We start from the raw sequence: 14761 nt of genomic DNA, 5'->3' as shown, positions 1-14761 counted from the left end.
GAATTGGGAAAACAGACAGGGAGAGACTTGGCCAGTCATGAGTCCTAGGGTGCTTGTGGACAAAGGGGTGTCTGTCCATTTTTACCATCCTGGGTGCGTCTCCCAGAGCCAGAGTTCCATAAACATAGGCCGTCTGCTGGTTCACGGAGTGGAAGTTCAGAAACTCGGTTGGAACAAAGAAAGTGGCCTCTTGGGGACAGGAGAGAGTCAGTGAAAGGAGGTGGGCAAGGGGCTTGGTCCTGTGTGTTTGCAGCAGGCAGGGGATGGGTGAGTGGGTGGTAGCCAGCTCCTGTTCCACAGCAGCAGAGAAATTAACCTGGCACCTTACTAGAAGGCATGGGTCACGAGGCGAGGTAGCCATTCCTTTAATCAACATCCATTAAGCATGAAGCCCTGGTGGCTGGTTGGTGACAAGATATTCTGCATGGCTGTACTGTAGGTGGTGTCTTTGGCAGAATTTTGGTGGGAGTTTTACCACAGGGAGGGGCTCCTGTGTGGTCCCTTCTGCTTTTTAATGAGGAAATAGAGAGGGAGAGCAGAGAAGCCATTAGCACAGCGATCGTGACAAATGGAGACTTCATTGACTGAGCTCCTGGCTCTCCCTGGGTAGAAATAGTGCCTACCCCCCAAAAGTGTATGTCCACTCCATTTCCATGTCAGAGACATCCGCAGCACGTTCTGGATGGATTTTTCAGCCCATGAAAGAAGAGCGTCTGGGAACGTTCTCCTGTAGGTTTTCATTCTCCATGATGTCCAGCTTCTAGGCTTTCTTTTAATGAAGAATTTATTACTTCCATCCCCACTGACCAAACCCCATAAGTTATCTTACCATTGGGTTTCATGTTGGGAGTTATTTTATGATTTTTAGAGATCTTTTTTGAACACCAAATGGCATGAATGAAACACGTGGCGAAAAGGTGTATGGAGTAGGTGGAGTTAAAAACCCAATCCTGATGTTTCCCTTGTATTCAGTTGACCTTTAATAAAGGTCATTAAGATGACCATTCAGATGGGAACGTGGTATTCTTTTCACCAGATTGTGCTAGGGGGACATTCAGAAGAAAAGAATGGAACCCTTGCCATGTGTCATCTGAAAGTTGACTGAGAGTGAATTACAGACCACGAGAGGGGAATCTGTAAAACTCTCAGAAGCCAACATCTTCTCTGCCTTCAATTAGGTGACCGTTTCTTGAATGCTATGTCAAACGTGAAAGGAAACAACATAAAAATGTGTAAATTGGACTTCATCAAAATTAAAATTTTTTGTGTGCTTTATGGTACACCATCAAGAAAGAAGGAGACCGCTCATATGAGTGTAATAGTTGTAATTACAGTATCTAGGGGGAAAAGGCAGCAATAAAACAATACAGTTAAACATAGGCAAAGGATGTGAGTAGCTTCTGTAAGGAAGCTGAGCAAATGGCCGTCAGCTAATGAAAACACCTTTAGCCTAATATTACTTAGTAGACAGGTGGAAATTGAACAAAAAAATCAGCAAGCATCACTTTCCTTCCATATAGGCTGGCGAGTAAAGCAGAGAACTCCAATAGCATGTGGTGGGGAGACCGTGGGGAGGTTATATTGCAGCAGCAGCAGCACAGGTGCTTGTGGGCATGTAAAGTAGTACGGGTACCTTGGAATGTATTGCCACGTGACCAGCATGCACGGCGTGCTTAGAATTCAGTACTTGGGAGACAAAGAGGATGGTAATTCAAGCTCAGCCAAATAAATAAGTAAATAAACAGAGAGAAATATGTAATTAAATAAAATTAAAGCTACTATAAAGACCAGCAGTTTTTATATTCTATAAGATATAAATGTATATTCTAGTTGGTTGATTTTTTTTAATTAGCCTGTTTGTTTGAGAGTGGGGGGGGCAATGAATTGGATAAGTGAGGAGATGGGAAGAGGGAAACCATGATCAGAATATGAAAAGAAATTATTTTAAATTTAAAAAAAGTGGAGAGGGTCCAGAATGATTCTAAGAGCCTGAGGACCACGATGCCTGTTGTGAGACAGTGTCTTCTAGAAATCTCAATAGTGTGGTTACCTAAACAAGACCTGTATAATGACAACACAGCTGACATGCCAATACGGAGGAGGGAATTTTCACAAGACCCTTCCCTGAGATGAATAGCTAAATGGCTGCTGAGAGAGTCTTCTGGGATGAGCCCCCGGTAGCTTCTCCAATTCCAAGTAGTCACCTCAAATAAATATATGTAAGAGTCATTCTAAATGGACTCAGGAGACATCCATATGTGTATATATGTGTAACAGTAATAATTAAAGAACAGGTCATGAATTTAGAAGAGAGTTGGGAGTGTATTGAAGGAGAGAGAGGGAGGGTAGAGATTATGTAAATGTAATAATCACATATACAATTCTGAGAAAAATTAATTTAAAAAACCTTGAAAACAAAACATATTTAAACTGGTACATAAATTGACCTATTCAGAGCAGCAGTGTTCATAGGTGCCAACATATGAAACAGGTCAAATTGTTCATTAAGAAATTACTGGATTAAAAAAATGTGCTGCATAATTATAGTGGAATAGTGTTCAGCCATAAAAAACTGCAATTTGGGTATGTTAGCCTCTAAAACATGCTAAGTGAAAGAAGCCACACAGCAGTGAGCACATATTGTCTAAAGTTGTTTTTGTGAAATGTATAGAACAGGCAAAAGTCTGGAGCCTGGAAGTAAATAAGTGATCAATGGGGTGGGGGGGGGGGCTGCAGGCAGGGAGGGGTAGGGAGTACCTGCTGTAGGTACAGAATTTCTGTAGGAACACTGAGAGTGTTCTTAAATGAGACTATGGTAATGGTTCGATAGCTCCAAATGTACACAAAATCATTGACTTCACCTTCCACGTGAGTCAACTCTTCAGCATGTGTCATATAATTCTGTGGACCACCAACAACAAATTATTATTTTGGACAATTGCAAAAAGATTAACATAGCTTTCCATGACTTAGTTTATCACATACATGCCCACGAACTACAGTACAGTTTATAATTTTGATGTGATGGTTAGGTGGGGAGAAGGGGTGTAGCCCAGTAGACACTAGTGTTGGCTTTTGCTACAAATGATTCAAGTTAAAAAAGACCAAGTACACAAATTTGGGATGGGACCAAAAAATGAACTTGGGGGAGACTCAGAAGACATGTCAGTGCACATGTTGCTCACATTAAGAAATATTTAGTTGCAGCTTTTGTGGATGGTGGGATTGATTTCGATACCCAAAGCTGACATGTAAGTTGGCAGGATGTGTCTCCTTAGTCAAGAATTCCTCTTCCTTTGGACACCACTGGGGGGGACCCACAGCTTAAGTGTCTGCTGAAGCCTGCAGACTGCAATCTTGAGAAGTTGTCCTTGTGGCAGGCAACAGGAATAATTCCAGTTTCCAGTTTGGTCAAGGCAATGAAACTGGGGAATATAAAGTGAAGTCTCCAAACTTCTCCAAGAGGCCTGGGGTTGTAGCTCATGGGTAGCATGCTTGTCCATTATGCAGAACAGGGTTCATGCTCCAGCCCTAACAGAAAAGAAAATCTTTCTTATACCACCAATGTGCAAGTAAAGACTGTGGCTGGTGTATGTCAATGTCGGAAAAATAAATCGAACAGAAATAGCATAGCAAATGTCATTGGGAATGGAGGCATCACACCATAGCAAATGTAAACGCATTGATAAGTACCATGTAGTGTCAGGAGTTAGTTCATATCTATATGTAATTATACTTTCCCTGGCACGTTGACTCCTTCACATCTGAAACGCTACCACTGTTCTCGTGTTAAATTATATTTAGTTTTTACGTAGCAAGGATTATCAGAAAAGATTGAAATCAACTGGCTTTTCTGGAATGCATCTATCTGTGTTGCACATAGTCTGAATAAAATTAAGTAATACAGAGTATCTTCAGCGATATTTTCTCTTGTGAGTTTGCATAATTCTGGTCTTTACCTACAAGAATAAGAGAAAGCAAATATTGAGTATATTACCACACAAAAATGAAATAGGTCAAGATGTTTGCTGTCTGTTCATTGATAAATCTACAGAGCATTTATTGAGCACTGTATTAGATGCTCAGTATGTGGGAGTAAAAGAGTGACCTCTGCCTATAGGAATGTTCAGTCTGAGAGTTTATAGTAAAACAAACTAAAATTTTATTGAACATTTGACCTGGGGCCTAGCATAGTGTAGTACACATTTGTAATCCCAGAGCTTGGCAAAGGGTGGCTGGAGGATCAGGAACTTCAGGTTATTCTTGACAACATGGAGTTCAGAGCCACCTGGGCTAAGAAAGGAAGGAAAGAGGGGGCGAGGGAACAGGAAAGGAAAAAAAGGAACCGTTGCTTCAAATTTCTGGACGTGTCATTTTGGGTAAATACGTTTGAGCATCTTAATAGCAAACGTGATGAGCATTTCTCACAGAGACTGATGGTCCACTGTATGCCTCATGGTCACCCCTGACCAGTTTGTGTCATGATGAGTTTTCGGGTTGTCTCTCACCATCAGATGCTCTGAGTTTTGTTTGCCCACCATCTTTCAGCCAGTTCCTGGAGCTCTAAATTAACTGAAGTTGATGAGTTTGTGTTTGCTTTCTTGGCTCTTTTGTCAGAAGCCAGAAAGCAGTGGAAATCTAATATTCCTTCTTCCATTTTCTTGATGAAACATCCAAGGTCCAATCTAGAGGTGTGACAGGGCAGACATGGTGAAGGCATGTGCAGAATGACCCAGAGGCCAGAAGCCAGCCTCAGCCATGTATCATGGTGGGTGTGCAGCTTGACTATGGTAGCATAGACAGTGGCAGACTACCTATACAGTCTTGAGTGGTACTTGGTGTTGTTCCTACTGTACACATGACTGCATGCAACTGTTAACAACTACGTGTCAGCAGTCAAGGTATAAAAAGTTGTCAGAAATACTCAAGTTTCCGTAACTCCCAATACATCTCTCCCAGTGTTGAGTTGTTGGTGTCTGAAGATTTGCAGTGGTCCCATCAGGGTACCACTGCCAACCTCTTCTCCCATCCGAACCTAAGTATTTTCTTCAGACAATGAAATATGTCAGTGTGTTCAGTTATGCAGTCCATGTGGAAAGCTGATGACAGTGTTTGTTGCCACTTTACAAAACAATAACACACCAGAAGAGAGATATGGAGCAGTAACACACAAGAATGTAAACAGTGATGTCTAGGGTGGGGTGGGGTGAGTGGATATACCATGTCAGCCAACTCAGCACTGTGTGACAATGAGAGAGCATGTGATCTTTTCACAATAAGGAACAGTGTTTTGAGTTAAATAAGTAATTAAGTATGTGCTTCTGTGCATGGGGTAGTTGTTTGTTTAGTCTTTGGGGATCAGGACCTAAATCATCTTTCCTATCATTTAGGTGATTCCAAGTTGAGGTAGAAATAAACACTTAGAGGGAAATAGTTTTTAATTCATGAGTTCATCAGATAAACCAGGAGGACAGCGAGCATCATGGTTGGTGAGCCGTGCATGTTGTGTTGATAATTTGATAATTCTTGACTAGACTCAATCAGTACCATTTGCAGTTCTCAACTGGTAGTAGGAGCTTTTATATTCTCAGTAGACGAGGCTCCTGGCTTCTGCACTGAAGAGTACACAGCACACATAGCCAAAATGATGCAGGTTGGTGGGTACCATACACTCAGCAAGAGCCGCTGATGCAGTATTCCTAGTGAAATATAAATCTCAGTGTTATTTGTTGGTTGGTTGATTTTAAGTTTCTCTGAATGTGTCTTTTGGTAGAAATTGGTGTATGCCAAGATGTTTATCCTAATAAATTTTATCTCTGACATTACTGATAAATATAAGAAATATAACAAATTGGAGTATCCAAAGCATAGAAATGGTTAAAGTCAGATGCAGAAGATCCCCATCAATAGTTGAAAGTTTGAAGACTAGTTGATAACATGAGGAATTCGTTATGATATGACATCAGGGATGGCTCAGGGGTTAAGAGTACTTGACTGCTCTTGCAGAGGACCCAGCTTCACTTCCCAGCACCCACATGGCAGCTCACAACCCTCTGTGACTCCAGTCCCAGGGGTCTTGGCATCCTCTTCTGACCTCTGCAGGCACCAGACACCCACATGGTATATATACATGCAGATAAAACATTCATACACACAAAATAAAAATTTTAAAAGTTTAAAAAAGCAAAATGACATTAAATATAAAGAGTATAATTCTCCATGCTTTAATTTTTTAAAAACCGTATTTATGTCTACCTTAGGATAGTTATTCTCAGTATTTATCAGTTTATTTATATATATGTTTATACACACATGCATGTGTTCTAATAAAACTAGAATACTTCAATTAGCTTCTCATCACATAGCTAGAGAAAATAATTAGTGGGGTAGGAATTCTGAAACCATTAAGAAAAACATTTTTCGTAAGTTGTGCCTTTGCTCTCAGAGTGTGAGGAGTCTGTGGTGGTGAAATAGTCTTTTGCTTCAAAGATTATCAGTGATTTGTACCTGTCCATGCACAGACCTGTGAGTGAAAACCTTTGTTGGGTCCAGTGGAATCGAACCCTCTGTTCTTAGAGAATACCCTCTGCCATCAGCCTCATCCTCTAATTTGTTTCTTGTCCTCCCAAGGTAGACAGTTCTGCTACCTTTACACATTACTGTTTCTAACAGTTCATCTTTCTTTTGGTTCCCATGTTTATTTCCTTTGTGAAAGCTAGAGCACCTCATTGGTGTTTTCCAGTCGCTAGATTTTCAGCAAAATAATTTTTAAAAACATAGGGGGACCTCATTGCTTTTGGGAGGTGTTACTCTCTGGTGTGTTCATGTTGAATCTCAGAGATTTAAAGGTTTGGAATACGCTCACTGTGGGTGGGTTATGTTGTAAGGGAGGGGTCAGGAGCTCCAGTGGGCACCTATGGTGTAAGGACATGGTCAAGGAAATAGATGAAAAGGCATCTCATTAGGAGGAAAAAAATACTAGCTGCGTGCACATGTGCACTCATGTGTGTATGTGTATCTGTGTATCACACTAAGCTCTTGAAGTCCAAACCAAAGAAAGGAAGCTGCTGAGTATTCCTTCCCTTTCTGAGAAGGGAGTGTGCCAAGTACAAACCAGAACTCTAGGTGTTCATTTTACATTTCTGGTAAATGGAATCTAAGGTTATTGAAATGACTGTAAAGATAATTTGTCTGAAAGACACATGGATAGAGAACATATTTGGGAATATCGCTTGTCACTTGAGCCCAACATACTCCTCCCTGTGCACCACGTGCCTCAGATCAAAGCGTCCCCTGACTTGATCCCAGTGGCCTGATCATTACTTATCGATTGGAACCCCACTGGAGTGTTAACCCCTTGCTGCCCATGTTGACTCTCAAGCTTGCTGTCAGGAACTTGAGAAATACAAATTTCCAACCACCACAAGTTAATTCTAAGCTGATTATCAGTGTGGGAGATTTTGCCCTGAAAAGTATCTTTTAATGTTGCACATTATTTATTTATTTATCCAGTATTTTTTGCTGGATAAAATTATTTTTTAAAAAAGAGGACACTTGAATTTTGTTGAAGCAATTTTCATAGAGAGGAGGAGAGGAAGAAATATGAAATGTCCTGTGAGGAAAATACAAGACCAGTACAGGTTTTCCAGTCATGTTGTGTACACTCAGGAAAGCATGGCGGTTTTGTAGCAGCCTTTACTGTCTGGGTAGAGAGCTTTGCTTCAAACAAAAACCTGTCAAATACTTTTCACACATGGAGGTAGGTTCTTAACATCAGGCAATTATACCTAAATGTTTTTAGAGCATAATCTTCCAGCTCATAGTTTAACTCTTGTTTCAGGAAAAAAAGAAAAGCAGGATTAATTAGATTCCATGGGGAATGGCAGTGTGAGACTTGTCACATGCTCCCTGGGCCACGTGGACTCTCCAGGCTGTGTTTTACTCACTTTGCCCCCTTTGTGTGTTTTCTTGCAGCTTGTCCCACGAGGAGCACCCCCACAGCCATCCTCTCTACGGACATGGCGTATGCAAGTGGCCAGGATGTGAAGCCGTTTGTGACGACTTCCCAGCCTTTCTAAAGTAAGGATTATCTGCTGTGTGTCTTCTCTGTTACACAGATGTCGTACCCCCCCCCCCCCCCGCTGTCCCTCCTGCTGTCCTTTGAGGGTCATACAGCTCTTCAGAGGGTGGCCTCTGAATCACCATCATAGGAAGTTAGATCATCCCTGGATGGTTGTCCCCTAAAGGGAAGGAGACCCAGATGGAAGGCACCCACAGCAGTCAGTCAGTTTTCCAGACTAACCCTGAGGTAGAAAGAAAGCCAGTGTTCCCCTTCAGTTATTTTGGTGACTGGTTCTTTGTCGTTCAGTGGCTGGGCCCGTTCTTTGGTATGGGGTCCTGAGACAGTGCTGCCATCTTGGCTTCTTACCTCTCTGTATTGGGTGGCTTCTGTTCAGATCATTCTCCTCACCAGCAGAAGTGGGTGAATGTGTGATCTGATCTCAAAGCTGTGGTGCTGATAGTCTCTGCCAAAATGGGTTGCTCATCTTCTCCATTTGAAGTAGATGTCTGTACCTCTCATCTCAGAATTCCCTTCCTTCACCCCTGCTGTCCAGTAGTTAGAGATCTGACCTAGCTGCCCTGCGTTCTTGGCATCGCTTCTGTGTAATATGTTGAATCCTTGACCAATGTACTGAATACGGTTGTCTTAGTGTTCTGTTGCTCTGAAGAGGCACCATGACCAAGGCAACTCTTAAAAGAAACTACTTAATTGGGGGGCTTGCTTATGGTTTTAGAAGATTAGTCCATGATCACAATGGCAGAAAACAGGCAGGCATGGTGCTGGAGCAGTAGCTGAGACCTTTACATCCTGATCTGCAGACACCAGGCAGAGAGACACCAGGCCTCGTGCAAGCTTTTGAAACCCCAGAGCCTACCCCCCAGTGACACACCTCCTCCAACAAGGCCACATCTCCCAATGTTTCTAAAGCAGTTCCACTAACTGGAGACCAAACACTCAACTACATGAGCCTATAGGGTCCATTCTCATTCCAACCTCCACAGATATCACCGTCTAGTTAATATGCATTGTGCATAGCTTCTGTATATCAGGGCACATGATGGTTTCTCTGTGGGGAAAGCATCCTTTATGGACCAGATCTTTATGGGCCAGGTACAACTATTGTGATGCAGCCTCCCCCTAAAGATACTTCTAGTATTACCTGCAGGTAGTTTTGTGTAAATATTTTCTATTATATCAATGCATAGAAGGCTTTGAACTTACTATAGCTTCCCAGATTGGATCCTTCAAGAGCATTCTGTGGTCAGTGTAAATTTAAGCAATGTCCCAAAGAGCTAGTAAGTATCAGCACCAAGAGCATGACAGTCGTCTCCGAGGACGTTATTAGCATTTAGACAAGTGATGCTGGCTTTGTTCTCTATGTAGCTCCTCCATGGAATCTGTTTTGTTACCACCCTATCGTTTGCCTAATCATGTTTATCCAATGAGAGGGGAAAAGCTGGGCAGAACACACTTGGCAATTCCGATTTTCCCGTCGGCACTAATGCTAAGTAAATACGTTGCTGATTTCACTCTTCTAAGCATGGCTGACAAGCATCAGTCAACATGATTTATGGTTATAAAATCTTGAACTATAAAATTGTTGTCATCAGTTGTGTGACATGTAGCAACTCTAGGGACAGAAAATGCATCGCCAGTTCCCCAGTTTGACCCATTTAAAAAAAAAATTACATTAACAGTCAAAGTATTTCTAGCCTAATAATCTTCAAGTCATAGGTTCATGTGTTATGAGCTGGCAGTTAAGATATGGCTAGGCCTCAGGATCTAGAAGAGTGAATAATTCAAACCACTTCTAAAGAAAAAAAAAAAAAAAAAAAAAAAACGCTAAGATCATTTGAATTGAGGCCTAGATTTACCTCCTACAAACAAGACGCCTGTTCACTTCTCAGAATGTGAGGAGCCTGACTGGGAGTTGGAAACCATTTCCCCAGCCTTTGTTGTGGTTTTGCACATGGCATGACATGCTCCTGGTTCCTGTTTGCTCAGCGGAACTGGAGTGTCCGCTATCAACTTGCAATATTGCTTGCTTATTTTCTACTGTTTGCTTATGTGCTAGTGTTTTTCAGAAGACTTTGTTTGCAGGTTGTACAAACCTGACTTGAGTTGATATAGGAAAAAGAATAAAGGCAGGGGTGAAAATGAGCCAGTAGAGACCGGAACTCCTGCAGCATTGCTAGCACCAGGCATGTTGGGATCCAAGTGGCTGACTAGGGCTACTAGGGCGTGGGGGTGCTGCTTTTGGAGTTCCCATCAGCTCGGTATTTCCATGTTGCCTTTTATCCTTTGACCTTTTCTAATAGGAACTGGAGAACATGGGTTTGGATGTCATGGGATTATCTGTCCCGTGGCACATGTTTTTTCCCCATTCTTCTCAGAAGGGCCTTGTGCAGACCATCATTGGTTTCGATTTTGAGCCAAACTCCATTACACTCCCACCTCCAGAGCGAAGGGATTCATACACATAACCCATCTGGGAATAGGGCTGAGAGATGTAGTTCCAGAAAACAAAAGTGAGTCTTCCCATGGAAGAAGCCCTTGTGAACACAACTCTACTGCGTTCCCAACTCAAGACCTCAGTTTTCCTTCCTTTGCAGCAAGATTTAATACTTAGAGATTCAGGCTTATCTTTGGGGTCAAGGTCTGCCCTAATGAAGTGGAACACAAGTCAGTCATCTTGGGGACTTTGAGTAGCATGCCTGTGCTCAGCCCCAAAGAGAAATCCACTGGCTTTAGGAAGCTCTTCTTGCAGTTCCAATGAAAGCCATGTGGTTTCCTTGAACTTTGACACTGTTTGTTATCAGAGAATATTATTTCCAGCATTTCTCTTCAAGTTGCTGGGTTGGAATCTCCTTGGCTCTACTTGTCCATCAGTTCCCTCCATTTTCACAAGTTATTTTTTATGGTGGAAGCAAATTGACACTGGTCGCTTTGTAAGAATGTATAATTCAACAATTTTAAATATGCAACAGGCATCGTTTAAGGTATGTGATGGTATGTATTAGTACATACTAATTCATTTAATCCTCACAGCTACCTGGGAAAATGTCATAATAGCATTTTGAACACACAGTTAAGGCGACAAGGGGCAGAACGTTTGAGTGATCTACCTAAGGTTACCCATATGTGAGCTCTGGTTTCGGAGTCTTGTTCACCATTGTTGCACTGTGCTACCTGGGAAAAACTATACTTTTTTGAATGAATAAATTGCTTTCTACTTAAGGCAGTGGTTGTGAAGAAAGTTTTAATGGCAGATGAGGAATGGTGCTACTTTCTTTTAAGAATAGCCATTTGTGTAGATAAATTACATCTCAGTCCCTTTTAGCATGTGGACTTCAGTGTATTAATAATGATCTCTTAGAAGTTATACTCCAAAGGCCTATCATGGGAAGTGCCTAGCCTTACTAAGCTCTCCACAAACACTGGCACGTCTCATCTACTTAGGTATATTTTAGTACAAAGTTGCTAAGGGTGGTGTGGCATTATGGAGTGTCAATACAATAGGCTTTGTGGGCCATCACAGTCCTGCCCCTGTGTCACTCTAAAGTAGGGCAGAGAGCCCTAGTGAAGAAGAAGCATGCCTGTGCCCCTCATACCTGCTGCATGTAGCCTCTGACCTTGGGTCACAGTTTTGACTCCACCTTGTATTTCCAGCTGAACAGTGCTCGGTGCCTCCTGGATTCTGTTGGCTGGGTAGCTGGGGAATGTGTGTGGGAGGGTCTGTAATTTCCCCCGACACCCACGCTTTAAGCTCCTGGCTCTGGGGTTCTCCAGCCTAGCTTTTCAGGTTGGGTGTCCGAAAGGAACATGATGCCTAGCCTAGTTCCTGGTTTCCAGTCCTGTGTGACTCCAGGTACTGGGCGTAATTGTCACAGCGGTCAGAAGTGCTCAGGATACAACTCCAGTTAGACAATGAAGTGTCACTGTTGGTGACAAGAGGAGACTCACAGGCAAAGGCAGAGGTGTGTTTTTCTCCTCTTGAAAAAGTGTTAGAGTAGATGGAAAATGAAAACCAGAGACTTAACATGACACCTTTGCCGCAGGATCTTTGTTCCTAAGGTGAAGGCGACCACGAGTCTTTAATTTCAGAGATAAACACCGCTTAAAAGAGCATGCTTTGTCTGTTCCTCCTGCCAACAGAGACCCTGCCTATGCTCCATCTCTTCCCAAAACAATTTGAAGTTATAGTACTGGGCTCTGTCTTCTCTCTTTCTTAAATCTCCCCACCCGGAGCTGTCACGTGACCGATACTGTTGGGGTTTACTGATGGCAGCCAGTGCTCATACTTGCCGTCATGTCGTGCCAGCAGGCATTGCTGTGATTCCTACAACAGGGAATGAAAACAAGTCCATGGCCTTCCAAGAAGGGAAGCCGTCAGTCTTCTCCATCTTTCCATCTCTCTTAGTCTCTCTTTGCAGATCAGTCAGTGTTAGTCTTCACCAGAGGGACTCGGAGTATTGATTCTTCCTCATAAAGACGAAAACAAAAACAAATGGCTCCCATGATGCTTTGGAGTGGTACACAGCAGACAGGAAGGTTCTCAGTCATGACCACACTCCTCATTTTCCAGTTTGAGTGTTCACTCAGACCAGGCTGCAGTTTCAGAAATGTCAGAAATGCTTGGAGGGAATATTTTCTTTTTCCCTTAAGCCCTCAGCCCCACCCACCCTGCGCCTTGCTTTGGAGATAGAACCCAGGGCCTGGGCCAGCACCCTGCTAGACCCTGAGTGGCACCTCCCAAATCCCAACTTAGTCTTCCATATGATTTCATCACTTTGTGTGCTTGCATAGTATTCCATTTGAAAAGATTTTTCCCCCCTTTTGGTTATTTTTCATATAGAAGAGCTCCATACAGACAGAGGCAAACCAAACAAAAAAGGCCTTTAACAAGTCAGTCAAATGTATGTAATTGATGAAAGCCAAAAAATGTGTTCTGTGAGTTTCTCATGTAAGACATGAGTACAACATTGAAGAGAATGTCCAGAAGGTTGAGGGCTGCAGGCAGAACAAGATGGTTCTTTGGTAAATTGCTTAAAAAAAAAAAAATTTTTTTTCAGTGAATTTTACTTTTTAAAACTTTGAAGAGTTGCATGTGAAGGAAACTAAGTGTGTTCTGCACTGTTTTCACAAGTGTTTTTATCATGGTAACATCTTGTTTACTTTAGTTCCCTGCCTAAAACTACTTGGAACATGTTAAGAAAACATTTCAAGAAACCCTGACAAAGAGGCTTTTGTTTCGCAGCCACAGAGAGGCTGCACGCCTCACAAAGGTGTTAACTTCCAGCCCCTTAAGCACTTCCACACGAAATTCCAGCAACTGTGTTTGTGGTTTTGGAAAAACAAAGTGATGCTAAAGAAACCAGGTATATGCTGATACATGTCTGGGGATGGCGGATATCATAAATTGTTTCAAACCTATTTGTGGCTCTGGGGCTTGCATGCCGGAATGTTCGGCAGTGAAATGACCTCCAGTGAGCACAGGAGCACATGTAGTCAGCACAGAGAGGGAATAGCTGCCCTTAACTGTGGTGGGTGTGTGCAGATCGAGTACCAGCCTGGCTGTTGCGGCCTCTCAAGATCATGAGTGTGAATTTTCCTCCATCAGATCTGAGGGGAGAAGTCTTGGAAAGTAGCAAAATGAGCTTCGTATTTTTACAAACATGACTTTTCTACTTAGTGTGCTTTTTCTAGATTTTTTTTTTTAAAGAATAAAAGCTGTGTATTCCCTAGAAGGGGAAAATGGTTTTTCCCTTTAAAAAAAACAAACAAAAACCAAAACAGTTTCTTCTTTAACCTTTTCAAGACCTTTCCTAGTACTTGAAGAGGTCAAAGTGACCTAAAGAGCACAGTGCCCTCTAGTGACCTGTAGACTACTATAGAGAAAAGTTTAGACGAATTTGCCAAACAAACAGGCCCGTGCCACCACCACTTTACTCACAAAAAGAGCAAACAATATTTGGATCCACTGTTATTTAGAAATGAAGTTTAAATTTTGCTTTCTTTGAAAGCATTGGAAATATTTTCAGTGTCTCCCTGGGAAGGTAATTCTGCATATAGCTGCAAATGTACAGCAGATGTACATGACCACAGATGCACTGTTTTCAGAACCATAAGTTAGCGTGGTGTCTCATGTGATCACTTCCGGCATGGAATCATCAAGCCTTACTTAGAAGACGAGGATCTCTCTGCCCCATCTTTTTATTGACACTGTCTGCCATATTATGGTCATGTCTAAATGGTAAAATTTATTATTAGCAGTAGTGTCACAAAAGTCTGAGACAGCGATTTTCCTTTCAATAAAAGTAGTTAAAAACCTTTTAGAAAATCCATAATTTTGATTGCTGGTACTTCATAAATGTATAACTGGTACTTTTTAGCTGTCTCTTTAGGGAAAAATGAGTTTTATCACCTGTGGTACCTGGGTTAATGAAATTGTGTGCTGGAATTTAGCCAGGATGAGAGATGAGATCATTCCAAGACACTAATATTGGCAACAGGTCTCATAAAAGCTCTAACTCCGTGAGTGAAGTATCATTAGATTTTTAAAATTATTATTATTAGTTTATGTAAATTGAGAGACTAAGTTGGTTGTCAGTCCTCAAGTTTCTATATAGTGAGATCCTCGTCTGGCATCACATTCAAAACCCAGTGACCTAAAACCAGCCTCGGAGCCAAGAGCAACAG

General features: G+C 42.0%; 1 protein-coding gene across 8 annotated transcripts in view; it reads left to right on the top strand.

The window, feature by feature from the left end:
* The window catches only part of Foxp1 (forkhead box P1), a 607655-nt gene that overhangs the window by 550410 nt on the left and 42484 nt on the right, over window positions 1-14761 (top strand). For all 8 annotated transcript variants that reach the window (XM_036182188.1, XM_036182186.1, XM_036182191.1 and 5 more), the window contains one exon: window positions 7975-8079. In XM_036182188.1, coding sequence (XP_036038081.1) covers window positions 7975-8079 — 105 coding nt within the window. The remainder of the gene's footprint in view (window positions 1-7974; window positions 8080-14761) is intronic.

Source organism: Onychomys torridus, chromosome 3 (genome assembly GCF_903995425.1).
Source record: "Onychomys torridus chromosome 3, mOncTor1.1, whole genome shotgun sequence".
In the NCBI taxonomy this organism is placed as follows: Eukaryota; Metazoa; Chordata; class Mammalia; order Rodentia; family Cricetidae; genus Onychomys; species Onychomys torridus.
This window is presented reverse-complemented; position numbering and strand designations above follow the sequence as displayed.